Here is a 24,616-nt window from a genome sequence, read left to right on the forward strand (position 1 = left end):
GTATTGCTCTTCTCCTCCTGACCGCCTCTCATCACGTCTCTCTGATTCTTCCTCCTCCGTTTCTCTCACAGCTTTTTACTGAAGAGCCCAACAGTAAGTATTGTTATTGATTTTCTTAACGTCTCTCATCACGTCTCTCTGATTCTTCCGACTCCTAGCTAAAAATTTTAAAATTGACAAAAAAATATACCAAAAACACATCCGTAATTTAAGTGCATGAGCATCCCATGATGCAATCTTCGTATTAGCCGGAGTGATACAGAACTACTGTTATACTATATGTAAGTAATATAAAGTAACAGTTTAAAATATTTCTTTTTGCAATAAATTTAAACGTTGTATTTAAAATATTTAACAACTTAATACTAATTAACATATGACCATATTTGGTGCTTAAATATGTAACTAACAATGTAAATTTCTTTTAATTAATTAATGCAAAATACATAAACTGACTAAAGAGCATAGCATTTGAGAATATTTTATCAAGAAGAGTATAAAATATTCTTATTTTTTAATTATTTCAAATTTTTTCTAATTATAATATATATAGATATTATATATATATTAAATATATATATATATTATATGTAAAATTGTTCCATACACTATTTTAATTTTTTGATATTATTTTTATTCATCAGTTTAAGTTTATATATTAAATAAAATACAATACTATGCAATATTTAAAGTTTATTGCAAAATGTTAAAATTATAAGAAACAAAACTAAAACTAATTATAAAGAATGATCAAACTAAATAAAATACTGTATTTATTTATTTTTTTTAAAAATTTATTTTATAAAATAAAATAATAATATATATATTTTTAATAATATATTTTAAGTGCATTGCTAAATATTCAAAGGAAGCTTTGTAGAGAGTGGGTGAGACACAGATGCTTTACGGGGAGCAGTTGGGGGTCGACGAACTTGTCTTTGTCTGTGATTTCCATTACACAGTTTAACTTATCAGTCTGGCTCACTTATGGTCTCTCACCAACGCCTTCTTTCTCTCTGCTGCTGGTGCAACACGTGTGTGTTGCGTGTGTTTAGGCTGCTGATCCAGACTCACAGTGAGGCCTGTTCACGTCCTCTAGTGCCTCCTTGAAACTAGTAGTGAGTGCTAGGGGGGGGGGGGGGGGGGTGATGTCTGCCAGTTTTCTCACCCATAGCTGCCTCTGGACAGGAGAATCGGGACATATGGTGACCCACACACACACACACATGTCAACACACACAAAACACACACACACACACCTAGAGCTCTGGGTACTAACAGGTCTCACACTGCTGCTGCTAGCCAATAAAACAAAGAGCAGCCAGTGCACACACCAGTAGCAGTGAATAATTCCAGTCAAAATGATCCCAGTTGGCCCCACACATATAAATGAAGAACCAGGTTAAGCCCAAAGAGCCAAACACTACAACAATACAGACTATTACTACATGCCTTGGTTAGTTTTACACTGGCGTTATCGCCTGGTATTCTCCTACTTGAACCCGAGTTTAACTTTTTGACATCAATGACCATTTTTTCTCTTGCTGAACAACAAACATACAATTTTAAGCTATTTCAGAGCATGAATATCCAGATATGCATTAAATATTCTGAAAACTAAAACAAAAAAAATATATTTAAACTATATCCATAATTACAACCAAATCATTTGAGCCACAGTCTGATGAGAGAGATTTTGGTGGATATATATATATATATATATATATATATATATATATATATATATATATATATATATATATATATGTGATTATTTTTAAATGTTTATTTATTAAATATATTAAATATTAATATGTATCTATTTAATTTATCAACTCAAATCTAAATTGTTTACTCTGAAAGAAATATTTATATACAATATCAATACACAAAAAATTAATTAATAAATACACAGTCATATTTATTAAACATAACTAATATATATATATTAGGCGATGACATATATAAATAAAATAAATTAATACAAATAAAATAAATGCAATTCATCATACATGTACATTTAAATGTACTTCATTTTATAAACAAATTTATATTAATAAGTATATTAAGTTGCTAAAAATAATTAAAATATTAATTTTACATATTTTGTAATAATATTAGTTTAAATATTTATTAACAATTATTTATAAAAAAAATTATCAGTACTGTTTATTAAAATATCCGTCAGAGTTACTTTTAAACAAACTATTCATGTTTAATTAATGTCAATTGGTACACATATAAATAACGAGTGTTTCTTTCTATGAATACTCGTGAATGAGTGAGCGCGTTGTGGTTAGATCTGATCTGTTCCTCAACACCGAAGTCGGCCAGTGTTTGAGTTTATCCGGTGTCGCTGATGAGCAGGTTCGTGGTTTCAGTCTCGTGAAGGATGTGAGCGTCTGATGGATGTAAGACAACCCCCTCAGAACTGGAACAGGAAGAGCTGCGGAAACCAAAGAATCCAGTTGTAAGAATCACCTATGCCAATCCATTTATCAGTACAACACAAAAATCAAGCAGATCGATCTGATATCAGAAGCCAGTAAATGTGATCTTTATTCCTTATCTTCCTCACATAAGCAGTCGTCAGTGTAATATCAAGTAACCGGGCAAAAATTTTGGAAACATGCCTATTTTTAATGTGTTTGAAAGAAGTGTTCTTCTGCTCATCAACCCCTGCATTATTTAATCCAATACGAAAAAACAGTAATATTGTGAACTATTATTACAACTTAAAATATTGTTTTTGAAATTTTTAATTTGATACTTTAAATTATCACAATATTTCTGTGATTCAACTCATTTTAGATCATTATCACATGCATCCCTTAGAAATCATTCTAATTGAGGATTCATTTTAACTTCAAAGTTTGGAATATTATTCTCAGAACATGTGATACTTTATTAAGGATACTTTGATGAATAAAAAGTAAAAAAAAAAAAAAACAAAAGAGCTATGTTTTTAAAATATAATGATTGTGTAATAACAATATACACTTACTTGTATCAGTAATTTGGGGTCAGGTAATTTTTTTTTTCTTTTCTTTTTTTAGATATAAATAATGACTTTTAATTCAGCAAAGATGTGTTAAATTTGATAAAAAGTGTATAGTAAAGAAAATAATATTATTAGATATATATTATGTAGAATTTTTTATTTTTATTTTGCATAAATGCAGTTCTTTTTTAAACGCTTTTATTGATCATCATATTTAGGACAGCAGAACTGTTTTCCAACACTCAATAAGTAAATCAATAATTATTAGAATGATTTCTAAATGATCATGTGTATAGACTGGATGTTACATGTGACACTGAAGGCTGGAGTAAGTATTGCGTTGACTAGTACGTCTGAGACTAAGTCGAAAGAACAACTTATCAGCCTCCATGGTCGTCTGTCTAAATTCTCACGCCATAAGACATGAACAATACGGGGGGGGGGGGGGGGGGAATAAATTAATTTTTTTAAAGCTATATTCAAATAGAAAACTAGAGATTTTAAGGTTGTAATAATATTTCACAAATATTTAACTGTTTTTTTTTTTTTTTTCTGTATTTCTATCAAATAATGCAGGCTGTGGATGAAGCAGAGAAACTTCTTTCAAAAACATGTAAAATAGTAATGTTTCCCAAACTTTTTGGTCTGTACGTGGAATATATACTAGAGAGAAACGAGTTGGGACGCTGAGTAATCCTCAGGGACTGAGATAAAGAGGAAGCTGCAGAGAGATAAGAGGACAAAAGCCAGAGGTCAGCTGAACGCCGATATGAAAGAAGACTGATATCCGTCTGGATTTGGACAGAATTATACCGAGACTGAAGAAACAGGCAGCGCCTGCAGAAACCACAGACACACTTTCCCTGGAGCTTCAGGGTTTAGGTCTTTCAGTTCCTGCTGAGCGTCTGACGATTAAGATGCTTGTGGACGAGAATCCGAATAAAACCCGAACTCTTGAGCTGCTTTGAGCTCATTCCTTCACGACAGCCCATTGAAATAACGATCCGGTGCCCTCGAGTGCCGGGTGGTATTTCATTATAAAAGCGTAGAATGCTGTGATGAGAATTAATACTACAAACCGTCCGAGGATCCAGCATTAAAACAGACAATTTCATTCTGGGGAAACATTAATGAACTATATCCGCCGGATGCGGGAGCTGTGAGAACGAGCCGTAATTTTATCATATGTGACAGCCATATCTTCTCTCTGACTCATGATCCGTCTTAAGACTTCACCTCATAATTCCACATATGATATTATATTAACACTATGAAGCTCATATTGGTGTTTGACTGTGAGCCTCGCAGCTGTCTCTAGTACAGTCTATAATACTACTGTACAGTTAAATAAAATATTTATTATTAATACAATAATAAAATAATATTGTACAGTAAAACTAATAATAATAATAATAATAATAAATTATTGTAAAAATCCTACAATAAAAATAGTAATGTACAGTAAAACAAATAATAATAATAAATTATTGTAAAAATCCTACAATAAAAATATTAATGTACAGTAAAACAAATAATAATAATAAAATTATTTAAAAAAATCCTACAATAAAAATATTAATGTACAGTAAAACAAATAATAATAATAATAATAAATTATTTAAAAAATTCTACAATAAAAATATTATTGTACAGTAAAAAACATTATGTATTATTATTATTGTATTAAATAATAACATGTAAACAAAATTACTATAATGACATTATTATCGTACAATAAAATCAAAAAAAATCTAACAAATGCTGCTGCTGCTTATATATTTTTATTACATTATAAAAATAAACAAATTACTACAATGAAAATATTTTTGTCAAACAAAAAACAAGTAATAATAATAATAATAATAATAATAATAATAATGTAACTAATTACTATAATAAAATACTTTCATAAAACATGTTAATATTTTATTGTTGTTGTTGTTGCTGTTGTTGTTAACGTTTTAATTTTATTAAATTATAAAAATTTTACAAATAACTATCATAAAAATACTATTAATTATTTATTTTTATAAAACTATATTTAATAATAATTAATAACAATAATAATAATATTATAATAAATTATTATTATTATTATTTTGATGGAAAATTTAAAATTTTGATTGTTGTTTTAATTTTTTTTTTTTTTGTTATTATTTTGACAACTTTTTGAGCACTTCATCAACCGCCCAAAACTCAGAAACTCCCGACAGCACACATTCTCCCTCATTAAACTGCTAGACTTAAATACAAGCCGTCTGTCTGTTACAGAACAAAAGACCGAATGAATCATTTCTGCTGACTGGGTGACCTGTATTCTATTCTTATTTTGCAATAACGTTCGATTATCTGTCACTTTATAGGCCTACAGTGGATCAAAGAGGAATTGAGTGTTTGATTTCACGGTGAGTGCTGGATGAAGCAGGCTGGCTGCTAAATGAGCCGAGAGTCTCTCACATCTGCTGGAGACTCAGAGCGACTGGTTTAGAGGAGCGCTGTGGTTTTTAATGTGCTGTATCAATGGACCATCAGCTCCACACCTGCTCTCCTGACATACAGCAGCCTCACGAGTCCAGCTCCTCACTTCCAAGGGAAGATCTCACAGCGATTCTCATCTAAAGCCCTGCATCTCTGCGATTACAGCAAGACTTTCTAATACTGTAAAACTGCGGTCAGTCACAAACATGAAATACCAGATCCCTCATAATGCATTCAGGTCTGGAAGAGATACTAACAATATCTAAAATAAGTATAATTTTTAGTAAGGGAACGAAAATTTGCAAATGCTTTAAGACCTTTAAAATACACATCATTTACTTTATTGATTTTTTCAGATTTTTTTTATATTTCTTATTTTTCAAGAAATATAAAAAAAAAAAACAGTGACATGTTTCATGTCCGGGTCATTTTGAGCCGGGTATGTATGGAGTATATTTGGTGTCAAAAATATTTCGTAAAATTATCTATTAAGTTATATTAGTGTCAAAACACTAGCATTTTCCTCATATCTCACAATGTTTCATGTCCGGGTATATATATATATATATATATATATATATATATATATATAATATATATAATATATATATCTCCTCATATCTCACACACTTTTAGACTGATTACACATATTGACAAACCATTGCAGCATGAAAAACTGATCACATTTTCCATCTGAAGTGAAAGTTTATGCAAGTAAAATAAATGCATTTAGTGTCAAAAAATGTTTCAGAGTAATGTGTATGTTCTTTTTACGTTTTGTTAAAAATAAATATTTAGGTTTCATAAATTTGGACTGTTTCTGAGCAATCATGAGTTACAAATTCTAAGGAATTCCTTTTCTTTTTCTATGAATGATTATTTATTCATAGAAATGTCAAACACACACACAAATATATACATACACATGTATTTATACAGATATATATATATATATATCATTATATAATATATATATATATATATATATATATATATATATATATATATATATATATATATAAACACACACATATGTGACCCTGGAGCACAAAACCTTGAGTGTCAATTTTTTCGAAATTGAGATTTATGCATCATCTGAAAGCTGAATAAATAATCTCTCCCATTGATGTATGGTTTGTTAGGAGGACAATATTTGTCTGAGATACAACTATTTTGAAAATCTGGAAGCTGAGGGAGCAAAAAAATCTAAAATATGTGAGAAAATCATTCTTTAAAGTTGTTCAAATGAAGTCACTTAGCAATGCATATTTACTAATCAAAAATTAAGTTTTGATATATTTACGGTAAGAAATTTACTAAGACATTCTTCATGGAACATGATCTTTACTTAATATCCTAATGATTTTTGGCATAAAAGAAAAATCGATAATTTTGAGCCATACAATGTATTGTTGGCTATTGCTACAAATATACCCCAGAGACTTAAGACTGCTTTTGTGGTTTTATATAATTTAAATTAATACAAAAGGTGTAAATGCAGTAATAACATTGAACACAATCTTTGAATTATTCAGTCATTAATGAGAGGTTGCTGATCAGATACAATACGGTTTTAGTTGGAAAATATTAAGTTATGACTGTTTTATTGATTAATAATTATTCGGGACCAAACGAACCCGCAATGCAAAGATAATCTCCAGATTGTGAATGCATTATGAGGGCTATAGAATCCCACAGCATCTGAAACACAACAACAGCAGGTTAGCGAGCCTCTTACAGCAAAAACCCTCAATTAGATCAAATTACTTCTGATGCATTGCAACATGATAGTCCCATCTTTCTGAATGTGACGTCCAGCAGAATGTTTGAAGTATACAGCGTTATTTGTACTTGCTCAGACTGATGGACCATTAGTGCAACTGCACAACAACTTATATCACTGACTCTGTCTCCAAATGTAAGGCTTTGTTTGTTTCTTCAGATGGTTTAAGGCTTGATCGTCTCAACAACTGTGATCAGATTCAGAAAAAATGGTATTGTTGCATCGCTAGAATCAATTAGTTAATTTAGCATTCTCATTAAAGCACACTCTCAGCGTGTGAAGATCTGGTGTTGTTTCTGGAGCGAGAGCAGTATTTGCACAGAAGGTCTGGTTTGGACGGCCGCCCAGAACGGGGTCCTGTCTCTCCGCTGCTTGACCAGTAATTACACATGCTAATCCCACCCAACCTGCGGCCGAGGGTCTAATGGCTTTTATCAACGTGGATCTGAGAGAATGAATCAGCTCCAGCTAATGGGGGCCAAATTAAATGCCAGCCCTTGTGTGGAGCGTTTGTTCGTGACTGCGGCAGCTAATCTTTCTACTTTTTGTCTGTTGTGTTTTTGCTTGTTGAGGAGGCGGCGTGTCTTTAGTTGATAGAGGGGTGCTGAAGTAATTTTTTAGATAATAAGGAGGTGTTGTTTTGTTAAAAGAACACGAGTGAACAGAAGATGCATTATTAAGATGCATTAACTACTGCTCAGCTCATAATTAACTTAATCAATACATTAAAGATGCTTATCCTGCCTCCAAACTGCAAAAATCATATCTGCATTGTCTAGTTTTTGAAATTGAGATTTATACATACATTTATAACAAGCTTTCCATTTATGCATGGTTTGTTAGGAGGACTGTAATGTCGTTTTCTGTAATGTACAGTAGATTCATCCGATGGGTTTCTTGTTTTATGTTTATTGCACATCAAGAGTTGAACCATTTCAGTCCAATCTCAATCAACGTAGATACTATTCACCAAAAGAAACACACGTTATGATCAAATCTAAACCAGTAGAGACCGACTCATGCTTGCCTGGTCTACATGCATGAGAAATAAGACATTATAATGGCCTCAAAACGATTCTGTGCAGCTCACTGTCCTCATAAACCTGCATCTACAGAGGAATGTACTGCTCTGTTGTGTTATGTTTGTGTTGTGATGGTTTTGATTTTCTCCATACTGTGGCATTGGGAGATGATGTGACAAAATCCCAAGCTTCAGGAAACAGATCCCAGCATACATCTGGCTTGTCATTTATCATGATTTCTCCACTGGATTGAATCTCAATGAGGGAGCGAATGGGATAAATACTTTATTTATGTAAATCCACATTGTCAAAAAGCTGATGAATTACATAAGCAACTTCTGCTCGCTGGCCTCATTCACTCCATCACACCAGGAATAACCAACTCGCTGCTCTTCCACTGCGACTTTCTACCAAGACATTGACTTTATAATTGATTTCAAGGAGCATTTTAACCAAATAAAAACTGTGTTGTCCATTTATGTCAAGTATATCAAGTTAAAACACTACTACTTTTCATCTGCCATTTCTTCAAGTAGTTTACTAAGAGTTTTTGTCATGAAAACAACCAAATCGTGCAGTAAAGGCAAGAAGATGCTGTTTCTTATTGAGAATTATTCTTATTAGCACAAACTTAGATCAAGATGCTTGCAACAATAAGGTCATGGGTTAGATTCATAGGCAATGCATGAATTGATTTCCAAATTTCACTCTGGATACAAGCATTTGCAAAATATATAAAATGTAAAACGTTGTATTTCATTTATAATAAAAGCTAAATTACCAATATTAAAAAAAATAATACAAACCTGATTCCAAAGAAGTTGGGACACTGTACAAATTGTGAATAAAAACAGAATGCAGTGATGTGGAAGTTTCAAATTTCAATATTTTATTCAGAATACAACATAGATGACATATCAAATGTTTAAAACTGAGAAAACGTATCATTTTAAGGGAAAAATAAGTTGATTTAAATTTCATGGCATCAACACATCTCTAAAAAAGTTGGGACAAGGCCATGTTTACCACTGTGTGGCATCCCCCTCTTCTTTTTAAACAGTCTGCAAACGTTCTGGGGACTGAGGAGACAGTTGCTCAAGTTTAGGAATAGGAATGTTATCCCATTCTTGTCTAATACAGGCTTCTAGTGCTCAACTGTCCCCGATAGGTCTTCTTTGTCGCATCTTCCTGCTTTATGATGCACCAAAGTGTTTCTATGGGTGAAAGATCTGGACTGGCAGGCTGGCCATTTCAGTACACCCGGATCCTTCTTCTATGCAGCCATGATGTTGTAATTGATGCAGTATGTGGATCCTGTGGCAATTTGTCATGTTGGAAAATGCAAGGTCTTCCCTGTAAAGAGACGACGTCTGGATGGGAGCAAGATGTTGTTCTAGAACTTGGATATACCTTTCAGCATTGATGGTGCCTTTCCAGATGTGTAAGCTGCCCATGCCACACGCACTCATGCAACCCCATACCATCAGAGATGCAGGTAGATGCAGTCCATTTTAAATGAGCCTTGGCCCAGAGAAAACGCCTGCGCTTCTGGATCATGTTTAGATATGGCTTCTTTTTTGACCTATAGAGTTTTAGCCGGCAACGGCGAATGGCACGGTGGATGTGTTCACCGACAATGTTTTCTGGAAGTATTCCTGAGCCCATGTTGTGATTTCCATTACAGTAGCATTCCTGTATGTGATGCAGTGCCGTCTAAGGGCCCGAAGATCACGTGCATCCAGTATGGTTTTCCGGCCTTGACCCTGAAGCACAGAGATTGTTCCAGATTCTCTGAATCTTTGGATGATATTATGCACTGTAGATGATGATAACATCAAACTCTTTGCAGTTTTTCTCTGAGAAAATTGTCATCCAATTGCTCCACTATTTTTCAGCCGCAGCATTGGGGGAATTGGTGATCCTCTGCCCATCTTGACTTCTGAGAGACACTGCCACTCTGAGAGGCTCTTTTTATGCCCAATCATGTTGTCAATTGACCTAATAACCTCCAGCTGTTCCTTATATGTACATTTAACTTTTCTGGCCCCTTATTGCTACCTGTCCCAACTTTTTTGGAATGTGTAGTTCTCATGAAATCCAAAATGAGCCAATATTTGGCATGACATTTCAAAAAGACTCACTTTCAACATTGATATGTTATCTATATTCTACTGTGAATAAAATATAAGTTTATGAGATTTGTAAATTATTCCATTCCTTTTTTACTCACAATTTGTACTTTTTTGGAATCGGGTTTGTAATAAATATATATATATTATAATGTGTATGTTTTTTAGATTTGTAAATTATTCCATTCATTTTTATATATATAACATTTCATTTAATTATTACATTATTTGTTTAATAATACATTGTTTAATTTAATTGACTTCTAATTAAATCAGTTAAATCAAAACAATTACATTTATTATTAAATAACAATATTTTTAAAAATATAAGTATTATTTATATTAATATTACTTTATGTATTAATAATAAAACCAAACAATAAATTGTTTTTGTAAATATTATCTATAAAATTGTTGTTAAAATAACACTGTTGTGAACCACCAGCACAATCAAACAGAATTGCCAAAAGTACAAAATTATTATGACAAAGTACAATGTCACACAATTACTTTTCAGAGGAACAGATGACTATAAATGATATTTCCATAAAACAAGTCGCACTGGGTCAAAATTGCATTGTTGGGAGAGGAAAACAAACAGATTTTCATCAGCATATAAGACATGCTTAATTTTTTTTGTTTTTTTTTTTTTTTTTTTTTTTTTTTTTGTTTTACTCTAAAATTCAGAAAATAATGTAAAATACCCAATAAATAAAACATTTATAAACACTAAAAAATAACGATGCTATTCTAGCTTCCTAAAGTTCACAACAAATTCCAGATCTGTGGCTTTGAACATGTTTTGCATGCTTGATGTTTACTGCATTATAAAAGACGCTTTTGAATATGTCACAGCACATTTCAGATGATAAAAAACACAATTATACTCAGGAAAATCTGCTACTGTGTTATAAAGTGCCTCTGCAGATTAAACATCCCACAAACCTCGGCTGTAATCATATGTCTGTTCTTCTGCTCACTTCTTCCTTCAGATCTCAAGAAAACACACTTACTGCGAGTGTGTGGTCTCCCTGCTTAATTAAACACGGACAGAGCGTTTCATTACAGACGGACACAGACGCTCAGGAAGCACTGACTCGAGAGCCTCACGTCTGACAGACAAACTCACACGACTCCTGCTCTACTTCTGACCACACAATGCTTCAGACGGGAATCTAAGAGGCTGGAAGGTCTTAGCCAAGAAAGAGAAGAAATACTTCATGTATTTCAAAATCTGAACCATAAACTACACGTGGAACGACCGCCTCACTAGTCCGATCCACACTGTAGCATATTCTGGACAAGAAATGGACACTGATGAAGAGTTGATGAAGTCAACATTGACATTTAGAGGAGAATAAATCTGAAAAATCTAAACTGCTGATTAAAAAAACACTTGAAATAATCACAAATCCAGCAACTTGTTCTTACATTTTGCCAGGTTGTGTACTAGGTCTAAAATAAAATAAAATAAAATAAAAATAGAAATAAATTAAAAATAAAATATAATAAAAAGTAAAATAACATTAATTAAAATAAATTAGAAATATTAAAATCAAATTAAAATGATAAAATAAAATGAAATGAAATAGAATAAAATAAAGTAGAATAAAGTAGAATAAAATTTAATTAAAAAGAATAAAATAGAATACAATAAAATAGAGTAATAAAATTTAATTAAAAAGAATAAAATAGAATACTAGAATAAAATTTATCGAATTGTTCTTAAATTTTTGCAACTAGTCTAATATAAAATAAAATACAATAGAAATATTAAATAAATTAAATAGAATTAATATAAAAATGAAAATAGAATAAAATAGAATTAAAATGAAAAAATTGAATCAATAAAAAGATAATAGAATAAAATATAATTAAATTAAATTATTATTTTTATTTTGTATAATGTGAGATTAAATTATAATGAATTAAATTTAAATTGAATAAAATGAAATGAAATGAAAAAGAATAAAATAGAATAAAAAGTAGAATAAAATAGAATAAAATTAAATTAAATTTAAATTGAATAAAATAAATTAAAATAAAATAAAAAGTATATGATATGATGAATAAAATTAAAATATGTTAAAATAATTAAATTATAATAAATTTTCACATATATTTAAGAACATGTTTCATTTATATTATCACAAATATAAAAACCTGTTGCATAAAGCTTGCCAGTCAGATTGAAGCTTGCTGTTTTGTGCTCAATATGCATCAGATGCTTCAAAACGAGTTTTAGGATTCTCTGGTAAAACATGCATGAGATGAAATCCCTCACAAGAGCAGCGGTGTCTCACTCACCCTGACGTTGTCCGGATGGAGGCCGCCGGGATGTTTGTCCATGTACTGACACAGATCTGTGTGCTGGACAGAGAGAGAGAGATAGAGAGAGAGAGAGGAAAGAGGGACGTGAGACACTGACTCAGAGTCTCCTAACAAGCAGAAAAACACACTGCACACAAAGAATGGCTCAAATACAATATTCTTAATTAGATATAAATTACATACTGGTCACTCAATTAGTCAAATCAACCAAATTTCAAAACTTCTCAGCTAACATTTATAAAACCCAAAATATGAAATGTTACACAAATGTTACATATTTACTGAGTAATCCACTATTTTGTAGGAGAGGGTCAGGATTCAGAGCCAGATTACAGGGGAATAAAATGACTTGAGAAAGATGGTAGCATCATTATTTTATTTTTACACAGAAACCGGTAGCTCTACTAGTAGAATCTGTTGACTTTAGCAATCCTTGCAATGGTGATGATTAAAAAAAAAAAAAATTAAATCCGTTTTATTTATTTTTATGATCAAATAATTTATTTTAATAATAAACTGTTTTATTTGTTTAAAATTAAATAAATTTATTATTACATAGTAACAATAATATATTTTATATATTGCATTAATTGTTTTTCATTATTAATTATTTCATTATAAAGCTTGTTTAATAACACGTTGTATTGCTTTCAAATTAAATAAAACAATTTATTATTTGTATTATTATTAAAAATAATAATAATAATAATAAGTGTTTTAAATATATATTTAATATTTTTCATTATTTATTATTTCATTATTAAACTTATTTATAAAAAAAATATTGTATTGATTTCAAATTATATAGAACAATTATTAAATAGTAATAAAAATAATAATGTTTTTAAATATATTTATTATTTATTTATCATTATTTAATTAATTTAATAACACATTGATTTATTTATTTCAATTTTTAACAAATACATTTATTGCAATTTTTATTATTAATAATATAATAGTTTTAAAATATATTATTTAATTACTAAAGTATTTAATAATAAATAATTTACTTTAATTAGAAATAAAACTTTTAATTATTCTTTTCAATAAATGAATTACACATATATTTATCAACATTACTTTTACTTTGAGGACCATCTTGGATGATTTTATTTCTCACTGCAGTGCATTGTGGGAATTTCTACAGACACATAATGTGGATCAGCCTCGACTGTCACTTCCTGTTTCAAACGGCAATCATTTCCTGTATGTTTGTCTCTTTCTACAGTGATTGTGTGTATGAGTGTGTGGCGGTGTGGGAGAGAGAATTACCCACAATGCTCTGCTCGGTCTGTGTTTCTGTTTGCAAACACCGCAGATAAACCTGTTTTCTTTCATGAATAATGCAACTGCGCCTGTCCTTCTCGTCAATCTTTATTAACACTCGCCACGCAAAAGGCGAGAGTGATCGGCTCGAGAAACAGAACTGAAGATTCAAACCTCAGGCTGGAGTAATGCTGAGTGAAGCATCTCAAACACGAGAGGGGAAAACACTCTGGCATCTGAGAGTAGAGTTACAGAAGATATCGTGGATTAAACAGTGTTTCTAAAGGAGACGTTGTGATACTCACCACATACTCGAAGACCAGCGTCAGGGTTTCCTTGGTGTGAATGATGTCGTGGAGCAGCACGATGTTGGCGTGTTTCAGGCCTTTCAGCAGAGACGCTGCACACAAACACAAACGCTTCATTAACACACCAATGACTCGTATTAAGAACTGGAGTTGTGCATCTGAAGCTGCAGAGGCAGATCTTCATTCATCTGTCAGACAGCTGTTCCTGGATTCAATATATAAAGAGCTATAAGTTTTGCTGATAAGAGGCTTTTCACACCTAGTAAACAGAAAGCCTGCTCTGCTACATGTTGTATATATAATGAACTTGCACCCAATCTTGGGACTGTTGTTTTTGTTTTTATTAGGATTTTTTTATTTATTTTTTTTTTTTTTTTTTTTTTTATTATTTTATTGTTAGAATTCTTATTATAATTAATAGATTATAAAAAAATAAACAAGCAACTATAAATAGTAAAAAAAAATTTACTACAAGTTTATTATAAAATTAAATGATGTAATTAATTACATGTAAAGATTTTTTATTTAATATTTTAATTTTATAATTATATTTAAATTAAATTAAAATAAAAATGCAATAAAGTATTAAATAATTTTTTATTTAATAAATACTTTAGAAACATAACATAAAATAAATGTGCCCAAATAAAATAAAATAAAATAAAATAAAATAAAATAAAATAAAATAAAATAAAATAAAATAAAATAAAATTAAGTATAAATCACTGTGCATTTGCATTATATGGAAAACATAAACCTAGACATTCTTTATTAAGCTTGGAAATTCTACTTTTATGCTTCAGAAGAAAACAAGATAGAAATAATAATAAAAATAATAATTATTATTATTATTTTAATTAAATAATATTCATATTTTGCTATTATCCAAAGTGCTTTATAATAATAAAAAATAATTTAAAATCAATTTTCCACACAGAAAGAGTTTTAAGCTTCAAATAAAAGAGGTTTTTAAAAATAAAAAGGAAATGAAAAGTAAACATGCTGCTGAGGACAGAATGACTATTACTCCACATATTCACATGTTGAAGCAATCAGCTGTATTCCTGCTAGATCTGAATCAGTGCAGACGCTGCAGATCATTTACAGACTGGAGAAAGCATCGCCGCAGGGACAGGAAGCGGCTCTCTGAGCTTCCTGTCTATTATTCCAGCTAACGAGTTACACAAGAACACTGCAATTAAAGCTAATCACCGATCTTCAGCAGTCAGCAGCAAAGCCTGGGTTTACATTGATGTTTTATGAGTGTGTCTGCCTTATTTCTCAGATCAGACGTGTTTTTCTTCACATTACAAAACACAGTGGCTGCAGAACACAGAACTCACGTCTCAATCAAGAAGGAAACACTCAATTAACCACAAAGACAGAGCGAAACGCTTCAAGTGTGTTTCATGATGAACAGCAAACAGATTTGCATCTGTGGAAAACGGGCAAAACAAAGCTCACATATTGAGCAAAACAAGGGAAATCTGCATTACGTGAGTCAATCCTGCTGTCATCATATATCAAAATACTGTATACATAATAAACTACATTTAATAAAATCATTTTACACTATAATGACTATAGTGACATTCAATTTGACTTTCCATCCTGTTAGTCTTTCGTGATATCACTTTATTTATTTATTTTTAGAATAATTATTATCATTATAAGAAATAATAAAAAAATAACATTATAAATAATAATAATAAATAATAAAAAGTAAATATTCAAAAATGTACAATAAACTGAAGTAAAATGAAATGCAGTAAAGCATTAAGTAAAATAATTATTATAAAAATTTTATTTATTAATAATGTATTTGTTAATTATTTTTATCGAGTAATTCTTATTCTTTTAATTGTTATGAAATAAAATAATTAAAACAAGAAAATTAAATTAAATAAAATAATAAAATAATATTTATTTGTTAATTTTTATGTATTAATTAAAACACAACAATACAATAAAATAAAATAAAATAAAGTGCTTAAAATTAAATAAATAAATAGAAATAATGAAATGCTTGACAGTATAAATCACTGTACACTTGCAGCATTTGAAAACTGAAGATATTCTCATTTTATGTTTCAGAAAAAAGCAAGATTGAAAGTCAAACAGAGACAGAACTACATGATGACATAATAATAATAATAATAATAATAATAATAATAACAATAACCAAAATCTGTAAGTATCATGAATAGATTTGATGAAAAGACTCAAATCACATAAAATTATTTTAAAAAAAAAGATATGAAAAACATAAAAATTAACTTCATGCTGACTGTCATAAAATTATTTTAAAAAAAAAGATATGAAAAACATAAAAATTAACTTCATGCTGACTGTTGCTCACGATCTGTTATTTATTACACTGAAAATCATCCTAGTATTCACGATCTGTTCTCACACTGAAAATCATCCTCCACAAGAAACGCATGCAATGTTGCCTTCGATTTAGTCAAAATCAGCCCTTAAAATCCTGCCTGTGCAGTAAGCTCACTTAGTTTTGTTCACGTTCTGCCAGCCTCAACATCTCGAGTAATTGCTGAATCAGTTCAATGTTCAAAGCGTTTTTCTGATCCGCACAACCCCGGATGATCAGCCCGGATCACGCAGATCAAAAACACGCAGCGCAATTAAAATGCAGAGAGATTCTCACACGCTCGCTTCAGTAAGGAGAGAGAGAGAGAAAAATTCCTTGTGGGTGACTTTATTTAACTAGTTTCTCTTTGTTATATGAAGGCCACGTAAAACACACATATTAACACTAGCAAGTAGGGCTGGGGGATTTTTCAGGTTTTATCGATTGATTCAAACACTGTAAAAAGTTACCTTTAATTTAACGGTAAAAGACTGTAAAAATGCTACAGTAAAAACCTGTTAAATAGTTAACAGTGAGTTTCCTTACTATATACGGTGAAAAACAGTATTGGACATTAAATGTTATTTTACTGTAGTATACCATTTCTGGAAGTGAAAAAGAAGGTATAATTTACAGTGAATCACGATCTTTCCCAGAATTCCCTGTGTTACATTTTTGAGTTTTTTTGTTGAAATAACGTCTCGGTTACATACGTAACCTTGTTCCCCAATGGAGGGAAGGGAGACGTTATGTCGTGATGAAATAGGGGGATTCACTTGGGAGCCTCAATCCTCTCTGACTTTAAGAGAAAACGCCAATTAAATTTGGCGAGTGGATTTTGCATACCTGAGCCTCTCCCTGTGCATACGGGTAAAAAAAGGCAACCTGTGCATCCTCTCTTCAGGTTTTATGCAAGGGCTCGAGACTGGGCGGTGTGTTCACCTCCAGTCCAATGCAGACAGCTCCGGGTCTGATTCGGAGATTCGGCGGGGCTGCCCCCCTCTGGTGTTGTCGCCACCTCCGAATCTTCACCCTCGGAGGACCACAGCCCATATCCACAATGCCGCGATCGACATCCGATCCTCCGGTGGTGCACTGAATGAAATGCTGGGACCATCATGAGCCAGGCCAGCAAAATCACCCGGGAGCCACACGGGACATTCGCTGCGGGAGGAGTGAGAGGTACACGGGGAGAAGCTCTCACTATGACCCTCAGATCTCCCAGAGCTCTATCCGGAGCACCCTGCTCGTGACAGGGAAACCTGGACAGCTAGAGACAGAGGGTGCCGCTCCGTTCCCCGTGAGAAGCCATGCTCATATGCTCGCAATGAACGCATTAATCATCCACGAATGCAGCTTCAGTGTGTTGGATGCCCAGACACTGAAGACAACGATCGTGTCCATCAACAGAGGACAAGTAATGACAGTAACCAGGAGAACACGGACGGAACGGCATCTTTAAAAAGACGCGAACCAACCGTGATTTGATCTTTTAGAGAAACTGCTCTTTCAGTTGAAGTGCCTAAAATCACTGGGGAATCGCTGATGACAGGAACACTGCTTCTTCCAGTCAGATGAGTAAAGGGCTTTGTGGAGATCAAGGATTATCATCCACTCGGCTCCGAAACAAAAATCTGAAGAGTGGATGCACCTGTCGTCTATTATACCCGTATGCATGGGGAGTGGCTCAGGTATGCAAAATCCACTAGCCAAATTTCACTGGCGTTTTCTCTTAAAGTCAGAGAGGATTGGGGCTCCCAAGTCATCACAACATAACTCGTAGTGGACAACATATAGGCAACTTTGTTTTTTATTTTGATTATTTTTTTTTTTTTTTAATTTAGGGTTGTATGTTACATCATTAAATATTTTTGCCATATCACCCAGCCCTACTGGCAAGTGATGGAGAGATGGCTCACCTTCTCTAATCGCTGTGAACGGCGTTCCCTCTTCCTCCTGCAGACGAATCACTTTCAACGCAACCAGCTTCCCGTTTACCCTAAAAATCACACAAGATTAACAGGTTTGATATTCATCTGTATTACAGGACTGAGTGCACTGTATAAACGTTTCTGTAAACTCTGAGATCATGGGTTCGATTCCCAGTAAATGCATGAATTAATAAAAATGTATATTTTGAAATCCAATTCAAGTCGCTTTAACACAAACAAAAAAACAAATAAATAAATAATATTGCTGAATGAAACCGTATATTAAGGGGTCCAAAATATGCATAATATAATTTATATATTTAATTGTAATATATATTATATTATAATAATATACTGTTTTACACTGAATCCATTTATTTATTTATTTATTTATGTGTATTCAAACAATTTTATACATTTTTAAATAGATTTGTGTGCATTTGGCAGAAAAGGAAACTTTCTTAAATAAATAAATAAAATCTATATACCTTTCTTAATTATTTATTTATTTTTATTCATTATAATAATTACATTTAATTTAACAATGCGATTATTTGCTGTAAAGAAATGATTTAATTTGCTTTTAGATTTATGTTAAAAGATTAAATAGTTGACGATACATTTATATTAAATAATAAATCAGAATTTAGAACAATTAAAACAAATAACAGAATTTGGGGAAAAAATCAAATAAAAACAATACAAAGAAATATACGTATGTAAGTGTTGCAATAAATTATTATTCTTTATTTTACATTTTAATAATTATTACATTTTACATTTTTTGATGTGAAAGGTTTTATGAATTCAATCGATTGACATGCTTTTTTATCTAATTTAATTAAACCATTAAAACCAAATCCAGATATAGAAACAGAAAACCCAGAATTTTAGGGAAAATATATGGCCCTGTATGCAATATGATTTTATCTGATTGACTATTATCCAAACAATATTGTTTGACAGGAGGGATTGATGATGTCATCATAAAAGAAAAGTCGTTTCAGAGCAAAACTACAGAGAAACTGTTTTGTGTTTTTATATAAAAAGCACTGATGGTTTGTGCTCATTGAGACCAGGAGCGAGTCTGAAGACAATAAACCGGGTCAGGAGTGATTTACTGTCACTTTAAGTCGATGAAATGCAATTTGGAGGCAGTGAAGTGAATCTGAACGCGCAGGTCATAATGAACTTACACACAAACACCATCATTACTATGAAAAACACTGACAATAACGCACTATTCATTTCACGCTGGCTGGAATTATATTTTCCAGATTTTCTCAGGCTCTGGTTTTATTACAGCAATATGAAGAATGAATATAATTTCATTCAGATTTCACATCATAATAATTATCTGCTGCCGTCTTTGCTTACAGTTCAGTTACTAAACGAGTCAAAGGACCCAGAGAAACACAGCGGGCACAAATAAAATTAACACCGCAGAACAAACCCACACAATCTCAAAATAAATGAGGTATCAGATTGTTTTGCGTAATTAAACAGACTGCAGCACATTCAACTGCAAAAGAGTAACTGCAAGCTAAAATACTCAAGACTTCGAGTTTTATTTAATAATTACATATATATTGAAATTGGTTTACTGTATGTTTTTTTCATATTTCAGTACACATGAGGTAGAGGTCCATTGATACAGCATTTTGCTGATAAGATAATGTGTTTAATGATTATTGTGCCGACACTAAAAAATTCAACATAGTGAACAAGTTAATTAATGTTCTTAGTCTTTCTTTCTTGTGATGGGGCAGTTCAGAGAGAAAATAGTACAAGAGGGAATTTTGATTTAGATGCCAGATACTGTTTATTGTATAACAAAAAAAAAAAAATTATAGCCGATAGAGAAAAAAAAGGTTTTATGAATAATGAGGGACTTTTTTTATCATAAACAAGACTGAAATACACAAGGACTCTTATTTTGAAATGTCTACACTTACTACTTCCAGCTGCTCACTCAAAAAGATCAGAGAAATACGGGAACCAAAGTATTAATATAATAACAAAAAAATTGCATATTAAGGGATTTTTAATCATAAACAAGACTGAAATACACAGGGACTCTTATTTTGAAATGTCTACACTATACTACTTCCATCTGCTCACTCAAAAAGATGAGAGAAATACGGGAACCAGAGTATTAATAACAAAAAAAAAAAGATTTTTAATCATAAACAAGACTGAAATACATCAAGACTCTTATTTTGAAGTGTCTACGCTTTACTACTTCAGTTTTTCATTCAAAAAGATATGAGAAATATGGGAACCAAAGTATTAATATAATAACAAAAAATGCATATTACGGCCTTTTTTTTATCATAAACAAGACTGAAATACACATGGACTCTTATTTTGAAATGTCTACACTATACTACTGCTAGCTGCTCACTCAAAAAAATGAGAGAAATACTGGAACCAAAGTATTAATATAATAACCAAAAATGCATATTACGGCCTTTTTTTATCATAAACAAGACTGAAATGCACAGGGACTCTTATTTTGAAATGTCTACACTATACTACTGCTAGCTGCTCACTCAAAAAGATGAGATAAATACAGGAACCAAAGTATTAATAATAATAAAAAAAAAAGATTTTTAATCATAAACAAGACTGAAATACACTGGGACTCTTATTTTGAAGGGTCTACGCTTTACTACTACAGTTTTTCATTCAAAAGGTGAGAGAAATATGGGAACCAAAATACCAGTAATATCCAGAAAAAAAAAAAAAAAAAAAAAGATTTTAGGCATAATGAAGGACTTTTAATCACTTTCAATCATGTCCGAAATGCAATGTGACTCTTATTTTGAAATGTTTACACTATACCACTTCCAGCAAGTCATTCAAAAAGATGAGAGAAATACGGGAACCAAAGAATTAATAATAACAAAAAATTACAATACTGGATTTTTTTTATCATGGAAAAGCCTGAAATACACAGGAAATCTTAATTAGCAACGTCTAAGCGTTACTACTTTAGCTGCTCATTCAAAAAGGCAAGAGACATGAAATATGCATATCCTGATATACAACCATAATGTAAACATTGGCGATCATAAGCATGTGTGGCATTCAGATTGTGAACTGGGCACAAATCAAGCACAAATAAAAGCCACAAAACTGTTTCTCTGTAGTTTTGCTCCGCCTCTGAAACGACTTTCCTACCGTAAATATTTCAAAACTTAATTTTTGATTAGTAATATGCATTGCTAAGAACTTCATTTGAACAACTTTAAAGATGATTTTCTCAATATTTAGATTTTTTTGCTCCCTCAGATTCCAGATTTTCAAATAGTTGTATCTCAGACAGATATTGTACTATCATAACAAACCACACATCGATGGAGAACTCACTTGCTCTTCCCTTTGTAGACGGTGGCGTAGGATCCCTCTCCGAGCTTCTCCAGCTTCTCGTACGAGTCTGCTTTCCCAAACTTTGGGCTCGTGGGCTGAAACAGAGCAGAGAGACGCTTTTATTACAGCAGACGTGAGGTCAGCCGGGGATTCTGGGTCAGATCTGGGATTCTTCCAGCAGGAAGTCTCTCTATTAATGAGCCTGTGCTGTTTAACTGGAGCTGATTAATTGCTTCCTGTTAAACAGGAAATGAGCTCTGCAGGCGAACTTTACTACAAAAAACCTCCAGTGGGTCTCATTCACTAACTCTGCATGAATCTGTGCAAGAAATTAATACTTTGCATGCATTAAATTGATCAAAAGTAACAGTAAAGACATTTATAATGTTACAAAGATTCTGTTTTAAATAAATGCTGTTCTTTTGAACTTTCTATTCATCTGTGAATCCTGAAAAATAAAATGCATCACGGTTTCCGCAAAAATATTGTGCAGCACGACTGTGTTCAACATTGATAATAATCAGAAATGTTTCTTGAGCAGCAAATCATCATATTATTTTTTTTTGTTTTGATTTTTTGTGATTTAGGACTGGAGTAATGATGCTGAAAATACAGCTGCACATCACAGAAATAAATTACAGTTTAACAGAGATTCACACAGAAAACAGCTGTTTTAAATTATAATAATATTTCATAATTTTTACTGTATTTTTTACTTTTACATTTTAACATGCATACATCATATAAGACACTAATTTTAAGAGGAAACTGGTTAATTTTTGTGCCGTTTCCATCTTCATCAGGATGTGACGTTTTCTATCTCCTGTAATATACTGGCGACTCATCTGTGTCTCATAATTATTCATGAGAATGCATGTCTTCATCCAATGAGAAGATGCCTCCTTTAATTATTCATGACAGCATGTGTTAATTTCCTATAACAGGAGCTTCAGACTGTGAGATCGCGTACAGTAAGTGAGAGACATGCTCTTAGATCAAATGTGAACGTTTGTTTATAAGAGTATATGAGAGTAATAAAAAATAATGAAAATGTTTAAAATAATTTTAAATAAAATTAAATAATAAAATTAATAAATTGTATAATCATATTAATATTTTACATTAATAATATTAATAATCTTTATTTTCTATAGCGCCTTTAAAAGAGCTTTACATAAATAAATAAAACAAAATACACCATATAAAGATTATAAAATCAGCAAAACAAGGAAACATGCTTTAAAAACACTTAAAAAGAAGTGAGTTACCCTAAAGAAATGAGTTATAAAAATGCTTGCCTTATTTCAATAGGTAATGAATTTCATAGTTTTTTATTAGAATTTTATTCATTTTAAAGAAGTATTTAAGGTAATTTAATTTATTTTATTTTTAAATCATTTATTTTAAAAGTCCATTTAAGGACAATTCATTTACATTTTTTGTATTTTGATTTTTTTATTTCAAAATCTTTTATATTTATTTTTATAGAGCTGTCAAATAATTAGTGATTAATCACATCCAAAATAAAAGTTTTTGTTTACATTATATTTGTATGTGTACACATGCATGTATATATTTCAGAAATAAATTATGTTTATATATTAAATATATTTATTTATAATATAAATTATATTATTTCAATATTTCGTTAATATTTTCCAAATATATTTTCCAAATATATAATGTATGTGTGTGTATTTATATATACACAATAAATATATACAGAACACACACATATATTATGCAAACAAAAAAATTATTTTGTATGCGATTAATTGATTATTGTTTTTAGTAAGTGTTTCATTTAGTTTTTTTATTTAAAAATTTTGTTTTAATTTTATATTATGATTTGTTTTTGTTTTTCCTAGTAAGCATTATATTTATATTTATCCTCAGAGTTATATGTACAGTAATGAGCAAATGCACAGCGGCAGTGCTGCTGGTGAAAACGCAGTGTTTCTTCAGCAATCAGGTTTGCGGTCTGTCACTGATCCTCCGCAGCGATCCGAGTGAAAGATTAGCGTGATCTTCCCGGATAAACACTCGCTCCGAATGCAGCTGTAACCGCAAACCCAACACCAGCAGCCTCTGAATATCACCTCCGCATGACTTTATTATCCTGATCGAGGCATCGGGAGTGCAGGGGCCCTGTGGAGAACAGGTTTGAGTGGATTTTCTAAATAAGAATGTCTGTGGGAGGATAAGGAGACGGGGCTGATGGGAAAGAGGTCAGGCTCTCTCTCTCCACTCCTTCTGTGTGGCCTTACGCTCATCCATTTTTCATTGGTGTGAATCAGCTATTGATGTGCTTTCCTCAAACCAGCCACCTTCAGATTTCTCTCTCAGGTCATACGTGTCTCGATTTCGGAGTTACATACTTTAGAAAGCATCTAGTCTCTTTTAAATTAAATTGAAATAAATATAGTTATTATACAAAATGCTGTATGTAAGGTTCAACAAAGTGGGGTCTACAAAAATTGTCTAATTAATAAAATAATAATGTAACATAAAAATGAAGATAAATTATTTTAAAATAAAAAGAAACTAAATAAACATACTAAAAAATAATAAATTAATTAAAACGTAAAATTTAAAGAAATATTTTTATTAAAATGCAAAATAAA

The 24,616-nt window shown here is 31.4% G+C and overlaps 1 protein-coding gene across 1 annotated transcript in view; it reads right to left on the minus strand.

Annotated features, from left to right (window-relative positions):
• Positions 1-24,616, minus strand: part of LOC109106292 (cyclin-dependent kinase 14-like) — a 434,688-nt gene that overhangs the window by 361,379 nt on the left and 48,693 nt on the right. The window contains exons 5-8 of the mRNA XM_042740300.1: positions 21,993-22,087; positions 18,609-18,688; positions 14,319-14,413; positions 12,721-12,783 (exon numbers count right to left, since the gene is read on the minus strand). Of these exons, the coding sequence (XP_042596234.1) occupies positions 12,721-12,783; positions 14,319-14,413; positions 18,609-18,688; positions 21,993-22,087 (333 nt within the window). The remainder of the gene's footprint in view (positions 1-12,720; positions 12,784-14,318; positions 14,414-18,608; positions 18,689-21,992; positions 22,088-24,616) is intronic.

The sequence above is a fragment of the Cyprinus carpio genome, chromosome B16, assembly GCF_018340385.1.
Source record: "Cyprinus carpio isolate SPL01 chromosome B16, ASM1834038v1, whole genome shotgun sequence".
NCBI classification, from domain to species: domain Eukaryota; kingdom Metazoa; phylum Chordata; class Actinopteri; order Cypriniformes; family Cyprinidae; genus Cyprinus; species Cyprinus carpio.